This window comes from Solanum lycopersicum, chromosome 8 (assembly GCF_036512215.1).
Source record: "Solanum lycopersicum chromosome 8, SLM_r2.1".
Lineage (NCBI taxonomy): Eukaryota > Viridiplantae > Streptophyta > Magnoliopsida > Solanales > Solanaceae > Solanum > Solanum lycopersicum.
The window spans coordinates 58,154,833-58,176,196 of NC_090807.1; the positions used below are offsets into that span (position 1 = coordinate 58,154,833).

A 21,364-nucleotide genomic window follows, 5' to 3' on the forward strand; every position below is an offset into this window, starting at 1 on the left:
AAATTTTATATAAATATTGCAGAGAAAAAGATCAAGGAATTATACAATTGCGAATTATACAATTGCAGTGAAATACAATTTTCTCTAGCTTTATACAACATAAATGTATATATTGTGTTTGTTTTTGTATAAAGCGAGAGAAAAACATATATTTTCTTGCTATACACTTATAATTATGCAATATACATACATTTTAATTCGATTCAATTGTATGCAAAACAAATTTTATAAAAATATTGCAGCGAAATAGGCAGTGAATTATACAAGTGTGCATTATACAATTGCAGTGAAATAGGATAGCGAATTATACAATTGCAGCGAAATAGGCCAGCGAATTATACAATTGTATATGTATAGCGAATTATACAGTTTTATATTTGCTATGGAGCGCAATTATACAAAAATTGCTATAGCATACAAATATGGATTTTTTGTTTGCTAAGTTGCCCTAGTTTCTTATCTTCTCTTTTCTGTGTCTTTTACAGGTTCTTCTATCTCACAAAATTTGATTATTATGCACAAAAAATTGTTATGTATGTACTAGTATGATATGTTGCTTTATAGTTTAAAAAATTACTTTTTTAGTTAAGTTGGTGTCAACAAAAAGTAATAATCTTTTTAGTGTGTTAATAATATGTATATTGTTAATACTGTAGCAAAGTTTTTCGTTTGGGCATTCGTCAAAAGAAAAATAATTATGCCCCTGTTTCAATATTTGTTTGTGTGTTTTTAATTTGACATGGAATCTGAGAAACTGAGGAAAGTTGGAAACTTTAAATTAAATGAATGGGTTAATACAGAAGGCAAGACAAACAAATCTGAAGAAAACAACTGCGGAACTGGAATTACTTGTGGATCTTTTTTTTTTCATAATTGCTAATGCTGCTATAGCATATTGTATTGGTGATTTTGTATCAGATGTATGATTGACAATCTTTTTGCTTTATTGAAGTACTTGTGACAAGAATGGTATGTGCATACAAAATAAAAGGGGAGAAGAGAAAAAAGAAAGGAGAGAATTTATGATAAAGAAGAAGAAATTGAGGAGGAATCAAACAAAAAGAGTGAAGACAGAAACTCCGAGGCAGCTGAAAGAGTTGTAGATTTACTATCTGGCATTCCTGTTGTTGCAACTGATCAAACCAATAAACCTGGTGTTATTTTCAAGCTAAAATTGGAAAGGTCTGTCTCTATCTTTGCAAATGTCATTTCTGTTCATTATCTACTTTTGAGAATGTCTACTTTAGAAGAAGCTTGTAGCTTTATCAGTATTATATGACGTCATCCAACATCCCACTAGCTCATCTTATAATATTATCTTTAGCATCGCATATAATGAATGCTCTTCCTTCCCTTCACCATGTATAAAAGAAGTTGAAGTTATTATGTGTAATAATCTCTGCAGACGTACCAACTTCTGAATTTTCTGATGAACACTCCAACTTTCTGAAGAAGAATGGTCGGAACCCTTCTGATTATCGGCCTGATATTGCGCATCAGGTTAGTTGACTTTGGAACTCCAGTCCTATTCCTATAGTATTGTTGAATGCCTTGAATCGGACCCGTTACAACAGAAAGGATGGGGGTCTCGCTGCCCGGTCAGCGAGTTGGGGGGTCCAGGGGGGCGACGCGCCCCCTGCCCTGGGGTCTGGGGGGGCGGAGATGCCCCCGGCCCGACGGTATACAATGTTGTTGTATTGGGCCCTTAATTATCTGTCAATTCTGTATTTTGGGCCCAAGCCTGTTAGGGCGTAGCTTAGCACTATATATAGACGCTATGACAAAACCTATTCTGTAATTCTGTTTTTGCCTCTCCATAATAGAACAACTCCCTCTCTTCCCCGTGGACGTAGCCAATTTATTGGTGAACCACGTAAATCTGTTGTCTTATTTTTTGCGTTTATATTTTCTCGTATTATCTCGAATTTCGCACAACAAATTGGTATCAGAGCCTCTCGGTTAATCGGTGTTCTTGAAGAATTCGAGATGTCTGCTTTGAACGTGAAAATCGACAAATTCACAGGGAGGAACAGTTTCAGTTTATGGCAGATCAAGATGCGGGCTTTGTTGAAACAGCAAGGCTTCTGGGCGCCGTTGTCGAAAGACAAGAACGCCGTCGTTACTCCTGAGATGGCGATTCTGGAGGAAAAGACGCACTCAACGATCATACTGTGTCTCGCGGATGACGTCATCACGGAGGTCTCGGATGAAGAGACTACTGCTGGTCTATGGTTGAAGCTGGAGAGTTTGTACATGACAAAATCTCTAACCAACAAGCTGCTTCTGAAACAACGTCTATTCGGTTTACGAATGGCTGAAGGTACACAACTCAGGGAACATTTAGAGTAATTGAATACTTTGTTATTAGAATTGCGTAATATCGATGTGAAGATCGAGGATGAAGATGCTGCCCTGATTCTGTTAGTATCTCTCCCAATGTCGTTTGAGAATTTTGTTCAATCGTTCATTGTTGGGAAAGATACTGTGTCGCTGGAAGAAGTCAGATCGGCCCTTCATAGCAGGGAATTATGGCATAAGGCTAACGACACAAGTACGGACATACAGTCTTCCGGTCTGTTCACCAATAGCGGAAAGGGAAGGAAAAACAGCGGAAAGAAAAAGAAGCCGATGTCGAAGGGTGCAAAGCCGGATGATGTTTGTAATTACTACAAGGATAAGGGACATTGGAAATTTGATTGTCCGAAGAAGAAGAAGCAATCGGAAAAACAATCAGTTTCTACTGCTGTTGCTGAAGAAGACACCAATTCTGAAGAAGACATTGCCCTAGTTGCGGATGAGCACAGTCATCATTCAGATGTGTGGGTTCTCGATTCTGGGGCATCCTATCACATCTGTCCTAGGAGAGAGTGGTTAACGACTTATGAGCAGGTAGACGGAGGCAGCATCTCGATGGCCAATAGTTCTGTCTGCAAGGTGGTTGGGACAGGCTCGATCAAGATAAGGACACATGACGGTAGCTTCTGCACATTGAACGAGGTCAGGCACGTTCCATTGATGACGAAAAATCTGATATCTCTCAATCTTTTGGACAGCAAGGGATTCAGCTGGTCGGGAAAAGATAGAGTCTTGCGGGTCTGGAAGGGTTCAAATCTGATTCTGAAAGGTGTCATGCGTGGTACTTTGTATTTTCTACAAGGTTCTACGGTTACAGGTTCAGCCCATGTTGCATCGTCACAAGTTCACCAGGAGGATATGACTAAGTTATGGCACATGAGACTTGGTCATATGGGTGAAAGAGGGATGCAAATTCTGTCAAAAGAGGATTTTCTTGCTGGTCATAAGGTTAAGAGCCTAGAGTTTTGTGAACATTGTGTCTTTGGAAAACTACATCGCAACAAGTTTCCAAAGGCCATTCACAGAACAAAAGGCACACTTGATTACATCCATTCTGATTGCTGGGGTCCATGCCGTGTTGAGTCTTTGGGAGGCTGCAGATTTTTTGTGTCCATTATTGATGACTACTCAAGGATGACTTGGGTGTACATGATGAAGCATAAAAGTGAAGCTTTCCAGAAGTTCGAGGAGTGGAAATTTTGATGGAAAATCAAACAGGGAATAAGATCAAGAGGTTGCGAACTGATAATGGGCTGGAATTCTGCTGGTCTGAATTTGATCAATTCTGTAAGGATGAAGGGATTGCTCGACATCGTACAGTCAGAAATACACCACAGCAGAACGGTGTAGCTGAGCGAATGAATCAAACACTTCTGGAGAAAGCAAGGTGCATGCTCTCTAATGCTGGGCTAGATAGAAGATTCTGGGCAGAAGCGGTTAGTACAACTTGCTACTTGATTAACCGCGAACCACATACATGCATACAGTGCAAGACACCTATGGAGATGTGGTCAGGAAAAGCTGCTGATTATTCAAATCTGAAAGCTTTTGGTTGTACGGCTTACTATCACGTCAGTGAAGGTAAGTTAGAACCAAGAGCTAAAAAGGGAGTATTTGTGGGCTACGGAGATGGAGTGAAAGGTTTCAGAATCCGGTCTCCAGCAGAAAAGAGGGTTATTATGAGCAGGAACGTTGTCTTTGATGAAAGTTCTCTGCTTAGAACCATTGTGAAGCCTACAACTACGTTAGAAACTGGGAGTCTTGATAAACAGGTGGAGTTTCAAGTCATTCAGAACGAGAGCGATTTGAAAGAACCTGAAGAGGAGGATCAAGAGCCACATACAGAAACTGATATTCCAGAATCTATGTCATCAGATATCCATCGGAGTATAGCTCAAGATCGGCTAATGAGGGTTGGAGTTCGGCCACCTACGAGGTATGGTTTTAAGGACATGGTGGGTTATGCACTGCAGGTTGCTGAAGAGGTAGATACATCCGAGCTGTTTACTTACAAAGAAGCCATTTTAAGTCCTGATTTTGAAAAATGGTTTGCTGCTATGGGAGATGATATGGAGTCCCTATACAAGAATCAGACATGGGATGTGGTCATACAGCCTTCGGGGAGAAAGATTATTACTTGCAAATGGGTTTTCAAGAAGAAGGAAGGGATATCACCAGCAGAAGGAGTCAAGTATAAAGACAGGGTTGTTGCCAGAGGTTTCAACCAAAGAGAGGGAGTGGACTACAATGAGATCTTCTCACTAGTGGTCAGACATACTTCCATCCGAGTGTTACTAGCGATAGTTACACATCCGAATCTGGAGCTTGAACAACTTGATGTGAAGACAGCGTTTCTACATGGAGAGTTGGAGGAAGAGATATACATGACTCAGCCGGATGGTTTCCAAGTTCCAGGGAAGGAAAATCACGTCTGCAAGTTGAAAAAGTCCTTATATGGACTTAAGCAGTCTCCAAGGCAGTGGTACAAAAGGTTTGACAGCTATATGGTGAAGTTGGGCTATACTCGGAGCTCATATGATTGTTGTGTCTACTACAATAGGCTCAAGGATGATTCATTCATCTATCTGGTGCTTTATGTAGATGATATGCTGATAGCTGCAAAGAAGAAGTATGACATTCAGAAGCTGAAGGGTTTACTTAGTGCTGAGTTTGAGATGAAGGATCTGGGAGCCGCTCGGAAGATTCTAGGGATGGAGATCATTAGAGACAGAGAGAGAAGGAAACTTTTCTTGTCACAGAGAAGCTACATTCAGAAGGTCTTGGCGAGGTTTGGCATGTCTTCATCTAAGCCTATTGATACCCCCAGTGCTGCCAATATCCATCTCACTGCCATGTTCGCTCCACAGTCAGAAGAAGAGAAGGAGTATATGTCACGAGTCCCTTATGCCAGTGCCGTAGGAAGTTTGATGTATGCTATGGTCTGGACAAGGCCAGATTTAGCACATGCAGTCAGTGTAGTGAGCAAATTCATGGGACAACCAGGGAAAGAGCATTGGCAGGCTGTGAAGAGAATTTTCCGGTACCTTAGAGGTACATCTGACGTTGGTCTCATTTATGGAGGTGATACTCAGTGCTTGGTTTCTGGCTATTCTGATTCTGACTATGCTGGAGATGTTGACACAAGAAGATCGATGAATGGCTATGTGTTTACCCTTGGAGGATCTGTCGTCAGTTGGAAGGCAACTTTGCAACCTACAGTGACTTCGTCTACTACGGAAGCGGAGTACATGGCCTTGACAGAGGCTGCAAAAGAAGGGATTTGGCTGAAAGGGCTGGTTAGTGATCTTGGTCTGCATCATGATCAGGCTACGGTGTATTGTGACAGTTTGAGCGCAATTTGTCTAGCCAAGGATCAAGTCCATCATGAGAGAACCAAGCATATTGACGTAAGGTATCATTTTCTGAGAAGTGAGAAGAGAATCAAGGTGAAGAAAGTAGGAACTGCTGATAATCCTGCTGATATGTTCACAAAGCCGGTTCCACAGAGCAAGTTTCAACACTGTTTGGACTTGCTCAACATCAGAAGCTATTAATTGCCCTGCGGGGCAATTCTGAGGAAGAGGGGAGGCCTGGCACTATCACAGTGTCTGAAGAATCTGTTCGGAGAATTCAAGTCAAGGTGGAGATTTGTTGAATGCCTTGAATCGGACCCGTTACAACAGAAAGGACGGGGGTCTCGCTGTTACGTGTTATAAAAAACTGTTGCGTGTTATAAAAAACTCTGTTACACAGTACCCACCCATCGACTGTCGGAAGATAGGTGAACAGTTTTTCTGTTTTAGTCCCTTCCTTCTATAATGAAATGTTCTTGACAATTGACTAATACCCCACTTCGCTTATGCATCAGGCTTCTCTCATAGTTCTGAGAAGCTGGTGGATATTCAGGACTACCTTAGTGGCGTCAACAATGACAGGAACCTTGTCTTTGTGGTATGGTCTAGTGTAATTTTCTATAGACAATTACATATTAGTGTGAAGTTATAGTTTACTTGATATTTGACATATGAAGGTTGGGGCTATGTGCTCATGGGAAAATTGATAAAGATTATTTATCAAGTAAGCTAATTCTTCCAATAGAGTTTGGTATACTGATAAGTTATTGGCGCTATGCATGTATATTCTATGTAAATGCTCAACTAGGTCCATGCTGTTTTCACTACATGAAAAATCGTCTTGGCATTATTTCTGCAGCTGAACCTTGTCTAATCATCTTAATGTATCATGCAGTTTCAGATTATCCATTGAGTTCTGCATACTGCATATCAATGATCACGAATGCCATGGAGCGCAAATGGAAGATTTTGTAGATTGACCTTACTCCCAAGACATACTTTCTAGAGTGTTGTCCTTGCTAGTTTTCTTTCTATAGGCCTTTTTGGGTTGTTAAGTTTGTGTAAAATAATGAAAAAGTGCAAATGACCCTCACATTTTGGAGTGCCCTTTTTGCTCGTTTACGATCAATTTGAAACATTTTGCGCTTGTAATAGACTTATTGATCGTATAAAGTGAAATTTGAGTTTCAAAATTTTGATTGTCGGAATCTCCCTGAGTGCAGAGGCCAACATTGACTATTATGAAGTCTTCTCTTTATATGAATTATCAACAATGTTGGTTCTGCTTTTTTTTTTTTTTTCAAATTCAAAAAGCTCTTTCTACTTAGAATAGAAAGCTGCCATTGGACTGTCTATTGTTTCATCACAGAAAAATTTAACTATATAGCCCTAGTTTTATAGTTGAGAGAATTAGTTGTAGATCAATTTGGTCCATTTTGCAGTTGGTGGAATTAGGTAAGTAAGTACACTGAGACCTTATTGCTGGTAAAACAGTGATTTAATACTCAAAATGTGTATGCCTAGGCACTTTTTTAAGTGTAACATGGTTTTTATAGCCTTCATTACACAAGCATACATAATAGTACAAATGGAGTTTACAAAATTGAACATCAATCTGGAATTTGGAACAGTGAGCTAGTTTTTCTGCAACAGTATGCAGAGAAACTGGATGACACAGCCAATCTCCAGCACAGGTTCTAGCATTTCAACATCAATGTATGTATGTATGTACTCTTCATTTTTTTCCTTTCTATGAGACATGAGTTATCTCTGCTTGTTGTGTCATTCAAAGACCTGTAAGTAGGTCAGGGTTCGAGGGAGGCTTTTCCTCTGGAATGTCAACGCTAGCAACAATGTTGGCTGTCTGATCAGAGGACAGTGGCTCTACTTGAGACAATTTTCTTCTTGATCCGAGACCACCTTTTGTAGGGGAAGTTTCAGGTGATTCCCCTGGACTCCCTAATTTTCGTGTTTCGATTTGTCCTGGCTTTGTAGGTCTCTTCTTTTTTGCATTCTTATGCCAATTCATTAGTGCCTTGGAAGTTTGATCATCAAATATTGATCTCTTCATGGTTGATCCCATCTAGAATGTCGAAATGAATGAAAACAAATCAGTTGAACATGTAGTCATTGTACTTCTAGCATGGGATGTATCCAAACCATTCATTAGCCTCCATTATGTCAAATCACGAGTTAATTTCATGTATGATCACAGAGAGTTATCTAGTGGTAGAAAATCCATGAAACTAGTTTTGTTAGCTAATCATAATCAATCTGCAACATAAGGGAAAAAGAGTTACCTGGGTAACAAGTGCGTACAGTGGCAGTGTAATGTAGCTGCATAAAATCTGAACACCTAACCTGACAAAGCATCCTTTTCATCAGATAAATTGAGAGTATGGTTATCACACTTGAACGCACTGAAGGTAAGTATTTGTTCAATTACCCGATAGCAACTCTCAATAAGGAGAGGTAAAAGTTATCGTGAAAACAGGAATGAAGCCCGAATTCATACTGCAGAACATTACATGTCATCATGTTAAACAGAGTACTAGTAGATATGAAGGAATTGAAAAGAATAATTGAGAAAGTTTACTTACTGTTATCCAAAGGAAATAAGTGATCTCGAAAGCATTCTGCATCACATAAAGGTAACGATTTTAGGCTTAATATTTGCTTCCAAGTTCAAACAAGTTCCATATCGATTGTCTACTCTATGCCTTCCAACACATCCCACCCCCACCCTCCATATATAAATGTTTCTGGGATAATATTTTTTTGCTTACTAACCAAACACTTGTTTTCGCATAAAACATACATACCCTTAAACTCATTATTATTTTTCTAATATGAACATACAGGGGACGTGTGTGAGAGCCTAAGAGGCGGAGAAAGCAAGAAATGAGTACCTGAAAGAGGGTGAGATGGACAAGATGAAGAACTAAGGTGGGCTTGCCAAACCAAAAATTTCTATCTGAAATTTGAACGAGAGGTATGCCTTGGACTACAGCATGTCTTTCTTGAATTTCAAGAGCCATCTGAGCTATAATTGCTTGAAGTTTTGTGCCGACTGCTAAGATTATCTTTATCCAATCCAGTGGTTAGTTCTTTCTTCAAAACTTTAACGGAATGAATGAAATGGAAATCAAGTAAATGAAATTCTTACAACTAGAGGCATTATGGACAACCAAAACATAGCTTGCCATCCTGAAAGGACAGTATTTGTATTGGTAGTTAGAGCTAGTCTTTTTTTTTACAATTAGAGATAATATGTCTTAAAAAGAAACAATCAAGGTCGTTAACAATACCGTGGACATTCAACAGAAGGTAAACAACTGCAGAAAACCATAGCAAAGAACTGCAAATGTATAACAACGACGATGATAAATAATTAGATACCTCTAGCTAGTAAAATGTAGCACATGATCAAAACCTGAGAAGATTGAATAGTTTGTTTCAGTTTTAGTCGAAAGATACGTACTTGATTCCCACAATAACCTTGAAATCATCTTCCAAGGATCTTTTTATGTACTTCTGAAAATTAAACTTACTTCCAGGTGCTAAATGGACCTGCAACAAGAGGAAAACAATAAACAAAAAGAAGTAAATATCTTTTTCTGTCCTACAAGAGACATAATTTGATTTGAAGCCTTCAATTTGTGAACCTCACCGAGATGAAACCGTGGCGCATGGTCAAGTAGTCAGCTTTCCTAACTGACCTGAAAAATTGCCTAAAAAAGCACACCTGGATATTTTGGGGAACTAGTTAGAAAAGAAGAAACAAAAATGGTTGTAATACAACATTTCACTTGTTACATTCCATGTTATATTACTATATTACCAACTAATTCCCCCCTAATTTCCAGGGTCTATCGGACACAACCTCTCTAGTCTTTACCCCACAAAAGTAGGGTCAAATTTTCCTTAGGAGATGGTAATCTTTCAACTGGAACACACAAATGTGATTTTCGTGCTTATGGCGAGGATGCCTAGAAGAATGTGAAAATCATATCAAATTTGTTATATAACAAAACTCACTAAAGCTTTAAATTGAAAAACAACAGGCTCAATATCACAGGCAAACCCATCAAAGCCCCCATTCATCCATTCATCCATTCATCCCAAAATATTTAAAAATATGCAAATAAAAGCAGAAGACAGATGCTTTAATTTTTTCTTACACTGTAGAAAACGACCGGGGTGGTTCCAAAACTTGTATTATCCCTAACAAAAGATGTCTCTTTGGTAAGCCTGAATCTTGAGGCATCTGCATAGAAATTTCATATAAGAAATATACATTAAATGCCTCTTAATTTAATGTGAAATATATAAAAACTCGTTTTACAATATGAACTTCATATCGTAAGACAAGAGCCGAAGAGTCACATGGATAGAACCAAACATGCACCTAATAGTTACAAAATTTCAAGATTAAGGACTTTGGCAACCCTCCCCTCGTGATCTAGTTTTGAAGGTTGAGTTAAGCTCAGGTACCGTATTTTTACATGGTATGAGAGCCAGGTCTATCCTCATTTGGACTCATGGTCCACACTTCAGGTGAGCCTGGCATGAAGGAGTGTTAGAGTACAGATTGATTGGGGAATGAACTGATTAACTGAACTTGAGAAATTCTCTCCCCATGATCTAACTTTTGGGTTAAGTTACGTCCAGGTGTCACATCTTTACACTAGTAACTATGACTTCTTCCTCTTCCGTTAATAACCACGACATTTTGATAATTATTGGTTTTTCTCTTCATTGCTGGATTGTTACAATTGCATCTTCCTCTTCCTCATTCCTTTTTCTATGGATCTTTTCACCTCATTCATCCTTATAAGTTGCTCTTTTCAAGGAACGAAGGATCTTCATGAACGTCTTTTACTTTATCTGAACCATATCTCTTCAATTTATTCACAAGGCCTTCACCCTTGAACAATAATCCAAATTTCATTTGAATTCTCTCATTTTTAAAGCTCCAAAATACCTACCCCTTGAGGATTGAAACCTTACCTTCTTGACCTTGTCTACTCATTAGAGAGAATTTTGCAAGACCTCGTTGCAGTGACCACCTTCTTAAACATAGTATCATCCAAATCTTGATGGATGAGAGTGAGGCCCGTTGTTTCTTTTTCCTTTTCTTTGCCAACATATCGGGTTTCTCTAATCCCTGTTCCACTAATTCCCACACAGCCAAAATATCCATCTCATATCGGGTTTCTCAACTCACTGAACGCACACACTTAAATCACATAGATATCCTAAAAGTCACACCAAAGTCCAAACATACTCCTATAGTATTTCAAGATTAGACTTTCCTGACTATAAATTACCTCATAAACTATCTCGTGCCTGCGTAAAATTAGGCCAAAAACAAAGCAAAATGAATTAAATCATGAGGATTTCACATCATACCATTGGATGCTTCATACTCATGCTCAACTTGCCTTTCCCACTCCTTCCACTCACGAATCTGCATATAAGAAATAGAATGATCACTTCTAGCCGCGCAGAAGTACTGTAATTTATCTTGATTGGTTAAACTTTTGTGCTTGTCACACTGAAAATGCTGAAAAAAATTCACCTTTAATCTTCCAAGAAGCATTGTTATGGCACTGTAAATAACGTGGAAGACGGCTAAAAAGAATATGAAAATGTGCAGCTGATGCAAACCATGGATGGATATAAGTGGCACTTGTCCCTGTTAATGTGGTTACTGTTAGCCTATAACTTTTCGAGTAACATTTATTCAACAAGTCTAAACAAAACGAATACAAGTCTAAAACCTTCTTGAACTAAATTAACCAGTATCTCAAGCTTTATAGAAGCAGAAAACGGTGTTCAAACGCCAACTAAGTAAGACTTGTCATACATAATACACAATCAGGTCACCTAAAAGATAGCTATAGGTAACAAACTTTTTTTATTTTGATGATCGTGGTGTCCGGGCTAGCTTTTGCTCACCTCGACTAATTCCACGGGATACCTGCCACTTCCCATCAATAACAAGTACCAAGTAACTCTGTCCACCAAGGCTAAGACAGATGGAAAAAATCACCTTGTGTTTTACAACATGTTAAAGTAAATACTAATGTATATAGACAACAGCTACGCTTCAATCCCAAGTCAAGCTAGGGTCGGTTATATGAATCCTCAAAAAGGTACTCACCGGTCTGCAGGTATCCCCAGGACTATCAGCTGCTAATATCCTATGGTCTGATAGAAGCCTTCGATGAGCTTCTCCAGCCTCAGGTGTCTTATGATGGCCTTGTCCAGGTCCATGATGTCCTCCTCCATATCCCAAACGCGAGTGTTGTTGGGCAGGGCATGGCAACATTGTGTCTGCAACCCTTTCAGGTATGCATATTTGCGATATGAAATTTTGTCCAAACGTCAGAAGCAACGATATAAAACCAAGAACCATAAGCTCTACAATCAAAAATTAATCCATTGTCAAGGAAGAAAATCACTAATTGACTAAACCCCCAAATTCAACAATCATTACAAAATCCCTTAAGTTTACCAGCCTTAATCTTCTCCAATGCTTCCACCAATGCACTTTTTCGTCTCCTCTCAAATGTCTGTATCCACAACAACGTAACCAATTAATTTTCATCATCTACTGTATATACATAATTATTTTATTTTTCTCGAAACAAATTCAAATGAACCCCTTCCACCCTGGCTAAAGGTCATGGTGCAATTTGAACACGTCGTTTTACAAACTGTGGATTACACGGGAATTTTCCTGAAAATGAGCGAAAATTCGCAGGAAACTCCAAATCTTCAATAATCCAATTCAAAATTATTGGCTTGATTAATTCAAATTCGCGCCCCTCCTTTCAACATCTCCTAAGACCACAACATTTTTTTCAAAAAAAAAATAAAAAATCGTTACATAAATAAAAATTACCTGTCCAACTTTATGAAGAACCTTTTCCAATAAAATGGAGATAAGAACAATAACAGCACAAACCAAAGCCACAGCCCATGTAGGTGTTTGATCTAATTCCCTTGAACCATCACCTCCTCCTCCAGCCATTTTTTCTTCGTATTATTATTACAATTTATTTTATAAAAATTCCGCTATTTACACAACTTTATGAACAGATCTCATAGGAAAAAGCTCTAAAAATTTTGTTAATGGAAGCCAAAAAAATCCAGTTACATTTGTTGAGCCTAGTATCATGGACCGGTTCAGTGAGGGAAAAGGGAAAAGAAAAAAGAAATAACAGAACTGAACCGGGTGAATTTGGGAAATAGACAAATGTGGGGAATATTGTATTGGTAGTTGGAATTGGGAGGATGGTTTAATTGTACTTGTTAACCAGAGTATTAATAGGGATTTTGTTAAATTATGAAGCCATAATAATAACAAGTGTCTTAGAAAATTGAAGTTATTTATCGAAGACGATTATTTTTAAAAAATTGTATCATATTGAGTTTGTGATTATTTTATGATGTATAATTAAAATTAATTAGACTTTAAAATATCATTTTGATTGTCTCAATTTCTTTTGTGGGAAATTCCATTTATGAGGAATAATGTGCTTGTAAGGAAAAAAAAATCGTGTTCAATATTGATACTATAAAATTGGATTTAAAATACTTAGTGAATCGTCATAAATCTTGTGTTATTGACAACTTACTGATTTAACCTTATTTCGATGCAAATCATTAAGGCTAATCACTCATCACGATTGATTAATCTCTCGTCATTGCAATCTGTGCGCAAAAGGTTGCACATCGTCACACATTTTTTGGTCATTAGACAACATTTCCACGAACAACAACTCTTCCAAACATGTACACTCATAACTGAAAGTTTAGAATTATATAAATATAATTGTCCTAAATTCACATAGAAAGAAATCCAAGAAATGAGAGGGTGTTTTTTAAACAATCCAAACTAAAATCTAAAAGAAGAATAAAACCTTTTATTTATAATTTTTTTTTAAAAAAACAATATTCTTTTACAGTGACTAGGAATGCATTAATGCATTAAATCTCTTTTCCGCAATATCAATTTTTTATTTCAATATCTCAAATTTTATTTGTTCACAAAATCTTTTTATAACCACTAAAAAATTACTACTATAATATGCATGTATTACAAAGTTGCAATTAAGATTTAGTCTAATTAATTACTTCCTTATATAGTCCTGAGGTTTGGAATATGGTAAATTTTATTCAAATTTAATTTATAAGTTCTTAGTTAAATGAAAGTGAACTTTGTGTTATATTCTAAAATTTTGAATTAACATACTTAAAAACTTATTATATACTAATGAGATTTTATAGAACAAGAACAAATGTAATATTTTGGATCAAATGGTTAACATTATATTAACTTATAACAAACTTTTTCTAAGTATAAAATACTGGTCAATAACTAGTTATATAATAAAAGTAGTATTTCTGAATGTGTTTTAGTCTTGGGGATAAAGAGGAATGATAGGTAATTTTCATGTGGTCTTTTGCCATAATATAATTAAATAATTGGTGATGACATACTATCTACTTAATTCAACATATAACTTCCTAATATCTCTCTTCATTGTGTAAATATTTCAACAGCAAGTTCAAGTTCAAGGCATCCTAACAAAAGTTTGACATGATTTATTCATGTACATACAGATAGAAAAAAATATATTTGTAGGTAATATAACCTGTTTACATATTTAAACTATAGATATCAGTATGCTGAAATAAATAATTATGGAGGTTCTATGGTTTGAAACTATCGTGCAATTAATTTCATATAAAGTTAATAAGTTAAATTTATTAAGGCATATATTGTTCGGCGAGCAGGATAAACTGTAAGATAATGAATTTGGCTTTCTTGAGTTGATCGGCAAGGCACCGGCGGTGGAATACAGCCCTGACAGAGGTGTTGCGGTGATCAGTAGAATGCATAGAGAAAAAAATTCATTGTTAGCGAGTGCTTGCTGTGAGAGAGCACGTTTTTTTGAGTGTTTGAAGAAAAGTGAGACTATGAACTCACCATTGATGGTGTTGAATCTGGGCAGATTCAAGGATGAAATGAAGAGAAGAGAAGAGGAAGAAGAGAATTGTATTCAACTTGTAAATTGTGAAAATCTGCCAACTATTACAAATGATCTTCCTATATATAGAGATGTTATATTAACAACTTCAACTAACTACCATTTAACTATTCTAACTAACAAATGGAATGACATTCTAACTAACAAATGGAATGAAAACTGCTGTACATATTGTAACTAACTAACAAACTCTAACAAACTTGTACCACTTGCATCTAACAAACTTGTGCTGCAGCTAACAAACTTCAAGTTGCTGCTAACACCAACAAACACTACAAAGCTGTAGTTATCACTATCATTAACAAAGCTCATGCAGTACACCTTGGATTCTAACATTCTCTCTCAAGCTGAAGGGTGCAAAATGTTAAGCACACCAAGCTTGCCTAAAAGATACAAATGTTGACCTCGACTCAACCCCTTTGTCAGCAAGTCTGCTAGTTGTTGTTGAGTATGGACATGAACTGTATTAATAACTTTGGCTTTGATTTTATCTCTAATAAAGTGACAATCAATTTCAATGTGTTTTGTCCTCTCATGGAAGACTGGATTTGCTGCAAGTTGTATTGCAGACTTACTATCACTGAATACTTGAATTGGCATTTGGATTCTCACACCTAGATCAGTGAATAACCCCAACAACCAAGTAACTTCAGATACAGCTGAGGCCATGCTTCTATATTCAGCCTCAGCTGAACTCCTGGAAACAGTCTGCTGTTTCTTTGATTTCCAGGATACAAGTGATTCTCCAAACTTAACTACATATCCTGGGATAGATCTCCTAGTATTAGGACATGCAGCCCAATCAGAATCACACCAACATGTCAACTCATTAGCAGGTTTAGACTGTAGCCATATGCCTTGGCCCACTGTTCCTTTTAGGTACTTAATTACCCTCATTGCTGCATCCCAATGTGACCTCTTGGGAGCTTGCATAAACTGACTTAAAACTTGAACTGTATAACTAACATCTGGCCTGGTAATAGTAACATATAGAAGTTTTCCTATCACCCTTTGATATGCAGTGACATCTTGCAATTTAACATAATCAGTATATCCATTTGCTTGATCATATTCTACTAATGTTAATCTGAGGTTTGATTCAATGGGAGTAATGGAAGGTTTTGCACCTGTTAAGCCTGCTTCAGAGACAAGTTCTAGCACATACTTCCTTTGATTTAAGATCACTCCCTCTGCTGATCTTAACACTTCAATGCCAAGAAAAAATCTGAGTTCACCAAGATCTTTTATCTTGAATTGTTTGTGTAGATTCCCTTTTGCTTCATTGATCATTTGAATATTGCTTCCAGTGATCAGTAAGTCATCAACATAAATAAGAATAACTACAATGTCTTCATCTTTCTTTAAGGTGAATAATGAGTAATCATATCCACTCTGAGAAAAACCAGCAGCTATGAAGGCATTAGACAACTTCAAGTTCCACTGTCTAGATGCCTGTTTAAGGCCATATAGAGACTTAAGCAACTTGCATACTTTGTTATCTCCTGGTTTTCTGAACCCTTCAGGCATTTCCATGTAGACTTCTTCCTCAAGATCACCTTGAAGGAAAGTATTGTAAACATCCATTTGATACATTGACCATCCTTTTGAAACAGCCAAGGCAATTACACATCTAACTGTCACCATTTTTGTAACTGGTGAAAAAGTATCATGATAGTCTAGCCCTTCCTGTTGGCTATATCCGTTAGCTACCAATCTAGCCTTGAATCTTTCAACTTGACCATCTGCTATGTATTTGATCTTATAAATCCACTTGGATCCCACAGTATGTATTCCTTTAGGTAAATCAACTATTGACCATGTGTTATTTTCTTCTAGAGCTTTTATCTCCTGTTGCATAGCTTGAATCCATCTATCATCTTTAACAGCTTGATGGGAGAATTTTGGTTCAATGTCCTCAGAGGATCTAGTTACAAATGCTTTGTAACCAGATGTGATTTTGTCATAGTTAAGAGAATTGGCTATTGGATGCCTAGTGCTGCTTTGTTTTCCCTTTATGTAATCCTTCATCCAAATTGGTTCTGTTATCTTCCTTGAAGTTCTTCTAATACTTGTAGTGGGCACTTCAGCTACTTCAGCAACAATGGGATCATTAATTGTAATATCATCATAATGAGCTTCTGAGTCTGCATTATCAGTGGCTATTCCAGCATTGTCATCATGAGCTTCAGTATCACAATCAGTCAAAGAATTATCACTGATATCCAATGGAGATCCACATGTATCTGTTGATCCATCTGTATATGATTCCTTTGTTGAGAAAGGAAATATATTCTCATGGAACACTACATCTCTGCTCACCATAAACCTTTTTGACTTTATATCTAACAGTATATAACCTTTTTGTAGCTCTGAATATCCAAGTAGTATAGTAGGAACAACTCTTTCTGCAAATTTATCACCCTTAGGCATCACTGTGGCATAACATAAACATCCTATCACCTTTAAATGATCCAGTTTTGGAGTTTTGGAATAAAGAAGTTCATAAGGACTATTGTTTGAAATACTTGAAGAGGGTAGTCTGTTCATCAAATACACAGCAGCCTTTACACAATATCCCCAATATCTAATAGGTAACTTTGATTGAAATCTGATGGCTCTAGCTATGTTGAGAATCTGTCTATGCTTCCTTTCCACTACACCATTTTTGTTGAGGTGTGTATGAACAACTACTTTGATGAAGTATTCCTAGTTCTTGGAATAGTTTAATACATTGAGAGTTAAAGAACTCAGTACCATTATCTGATCTCACAACCTTGACATGTGCACCAAATTGAGTCTTGATCATAGAGAGAAATAACTTTATGGCTACAACAGTTTCAGACTTCAATTGCAACAAGTAAATCCAAACATATCTACTGTAATCATTGTTGAATGCCTTGAATCGGACCCGTTACAAACAGAAAGGACGGGGGTCTCGCTGCCCGATTAGCGAGTCGGGGGGTCCAGGGGGGCGACGCGCCCCCTGGCCTGGGGGTCCGGGGGGCGGAGACGCCCCTGGCCTGGGGGTCTGGGGGGCGGAGACGCCCCCGGCCCGACGGTATACAATGTTGTTGTATTGGACCCTTAATTATCTGTCAATTCTGTATTTTGGGCCCAAGCCTGTTAGGGCGTAGCTTAGCACTATATATAGACGCTATGGGAAACCCTATTCTGTAATTCTGTTTTTGTCTCTCCATAATAAAACTGCTCCCTCTCTTCCCGTGGACGTAGCCAATTTATTGGTGAACTACGTAAATCTGTTGTCTTGTTTTTCGCGTTTATATATTTTCTCGTATTATCTCAAATTTCGCACAACAATCATCAACTACAGTTAAAAAGTAATGCTTCTTGTACAAAGTAGGTATATTATATGGTCCCTATAAATCCATATGAACCAAATAAAAAATGGTAGAAGCTCTAGAGTTACTACTAGGAAATACTTGTCTTATTTGTTTAGCTAATGGACAAACGGGACAATTATTAACCATATTATCTTTATTGTTGGAGATCAACTTTAAATGCCTCATGACTATGTGAGAAGGATGTCCAAGCCTCTGATGCCAAAGTTGATTATCTTGATTTGATGTACCTGCTGCCACCATTACTTGCTGCTTATTTTTATTCAATGTCAAGCCACTCTTGAACATGTATAAACCTCCCTGCTCTTTACCAATCCCCTTCACCTTGCCATTGAAGAGGTCCTGGAAAACACAGAAGTCAGGATAAAATGACACAAAACAAGACAGTTCCTTTGTCATTTTGGATACTGACAACATATTGAATTTGAAATCTGGTACATGCAGTACATTTTTCACAACCTCATCTCCAAATATAGTGAATTCACCAATATGATCCACATCTACTCTATCCCCTGTGGGTAAATGTACCTGATTCTTCTGAGATTTATTCAACTCATAACTCTTGAGCAATGACTGTTTATGTGTAGTAACATGATGAGTAGCACCAGAATCTATGCTCCAATCTTGTGAGAAAGAATTTGACATTAGACAAGCTGTAATACTTGTCATGTTGACTCTCTTTGGCTCTTCTTTGTTCAGCATCTCCATGATTTGTTTATATTCCTTCTATGTGAACACTTGTGCTCTTGCTAAACATGTATCATTCTCTGCACTACTTTCTGTACCTTGACTGGTTGAAGCTAATTGAAATTTATCATAAGCAGTGTTGAAGTCACCTGCTACATTATTGGCTATATGTGGACCTTTATAACCAGCATTAGAACCAACCCCTCCATAACCAACATTGGAACCACCATTTTTACTGCTATATCCTAGCTTCTTCTTAAATTTCCAATCACTTGGATAACCAATTAGTTTGTAGCAATTATCTCTAGTATGTCCAGAAAAATGACAGTATTTCTTACCCTTAAACACTTCCTTCCCTTAAGTCCTGCTTACATTCATCACCATTGAGCTTGACTTATCACTAGTACTGGTTGTGTATGTTGAATGTTGTATTTCATCTTCTATGATCATTGCATATGCTTGGTTTAGAGAAGGTGTAATCCCTTTAAGCAAAATCTGTCTACGAGGTTGATCATAAGATTCATTTAATCCACTTAAAAATTGAATTAGCCTCAATTCATGAAGATGATCTACATACTCCTTAGACTGTGGGCATGAGCAACTAGGATGTGGTGTCACAACATCATATTCACTCCATAATGTCTTAAGTTTAGAGAAATAACAAGACACATAATCTGTACCTTGTGTAAGTGTGGTTATCTCCTTATGCAACTGATAATCTCTCATTCGATTCACCTTATCAAACCTCTCCTTGAGATCTTTTCAAACAGAGAATGCAGTTGTGGCATAAACTATCCCACTAAGAAGTTCCTCACTCACAGTGTTCATCAACCATGATAAGACTGGCATTACACGTTTCCCATTGTTCATGAAGTTCATCTTTGTACAATGCTTTAGTGCAAGCACCAGTCACAAAACCATACTTCCTTTTTCCTAAGAGAGCAATCCTCATGGATCTGCTCCAGATTCCATAGTTCTCAGAACCAATTAATTTGATAGGAACTAGTACAGCTCCTGATGAATCTGATTGTCCAATGTACAAAGGATCACTTTGATCAATCTTCATCACAGCCAATCAATTCAAAGAGAAAACAACTTTTTGAAGGAAGAGATCTAAACTCTTCCAGCAGAATCTTAACTTGCAAGTTTGAGAATCAGAGGAGATCTAAACTCCACTCGATACAACATCTTCCTGCTCTGATACCATGAAGAAAAGTAAGACTATGAACTCACCATTGATGGTGTTGAATCTGGCAAGATTCAAGGATGAAATGAAGAGAAGAGAAGAGGAAGAAGAGAATTGTATTCAACTTGTAAATTGTGAAAATCTGCCAACTATTACAAACGATCTTCCTATATATAGAGATGTTATATTAACAACTTCAACTAACTACCATTTAACTATTCTAACTAACAAATGGAATGACATTCTAACTAACAAATGGAATGAAAACTGCTGTACATATTGTAACTAACTAACAAACTCTAACAAACTCGTATCACTTGCATCTAACAAACTTGTGCTGCAGCTAACAAACTTCAAGCTGCAGCTAACACCAACAAACACTACAAAGCTGCAGTTATCACTATCATTAACAAAGCTCATGCAGTACACCTTGGATTCTAACAGTGTTGTATTGCTTTGAGAAAGTTGAAATCGATTTTAAGTGACTATACAAGTTTATATAACCTTTTTGCAAGAAGTAAATGGCAGAAAAGGAGCAATTTAAATGGAACATTCTAGATCCTTTAGTTAAACAGAGGAAACATTGGGTATTGTTAATATCACAAATTTTTAGTTTGAAGAGTTCTAATGCATGCATTAACATGATTAAAAATTTAATTGTACTCTTAAAATCTTTTTTACATTTTTCCACTATAATTATGAAGTGTATCTTTGTTAATTTATATATTTTTGTGTGAGACATGTTATTTTTGGTGCAACAAATTTAATAATACATAAAAAATGGTTTATGGAAAGCATTACTGATAAATATTACTGATACATTTTATTTAATATTATTATTAATTCTTATTTCTATTATTACACATACAAGCGCTAAGTTTTTTTTTTTTATTATTACTTAACTGCGGTTACAAATTGTGGTAATTTTTTCTACTTAGTAATTACTTACCCTGTCTACTATCTTAAAATAAACTTTTATTGTTATTTGTCACTTTAAATATATGAGGAAAAAATAAATTATCTTCATATTTTATCTTTAATATTAGTTACTTATTTTTCAAAATTATTTTTCAAAGACTTAATATCAAATGTTAATAAATAAGAATAGTATAATAAAATAATTATATTAATAATTATTTTTTAATGAGTGTGTACCTAGTGAATAAATGAAATCGTATATTTATATACTTCACTCTTCAGTTTTAATTTTATTCTTTTTTTTAATACAAAAATTAAGTTATATTATATTAACGACATTAATAAATTTCTTTTACAATATTCTCTAAAGCTGTTTGTATGAACAGAAAAGCATTTATGTACTGATTTTCTTTTAGTGTTATTCTAACATATTATCATTAACAA

General features: G+C 36.7%; 1 protein-coding gene across 1 annotated transcript; it reads right to left on the reverse strand.

Moving 5' to 3' along the window:
- Positions 1-7,205: 7,205 nt before the first annotated feature.
- LOC101249669 (MLO-like protein 9) lies at positions 7,206-12,990 on the reverse strand. The gene is made up of 15 exons (XM_004245183.5): positions 12,619-12,990; positions 12,229-12,286; positions 11,875-12,134; positions 11,290-11,406; positions 11,121-11,178; positions 9,890-9,975; positions 9,379-9,453; positions 9,190-9,278; positions 9,017-9,066; positions 8,875-8,915; positions 8,618-8,791; positions 8,309-8,344; positions 8,155-8,222; positions 8,009-8,069; positions 7,206-7,791 (listed from the first exon to the last, which is right to left on the reverse strand). Exons 1-15 carry the CDS (start codon positions 12,745-12,747, stop codon positions 7,495-7,497), a joined length of 1,599 nt encoding a protein of 532 aa, XP_004245231.1. The 5' UTR covers positions 12,748-12,990; the 3' UTR covers positions 7,206-7,494.
- Positions 12,991-21,364: the final 8,374 nt, after the last annotated feature.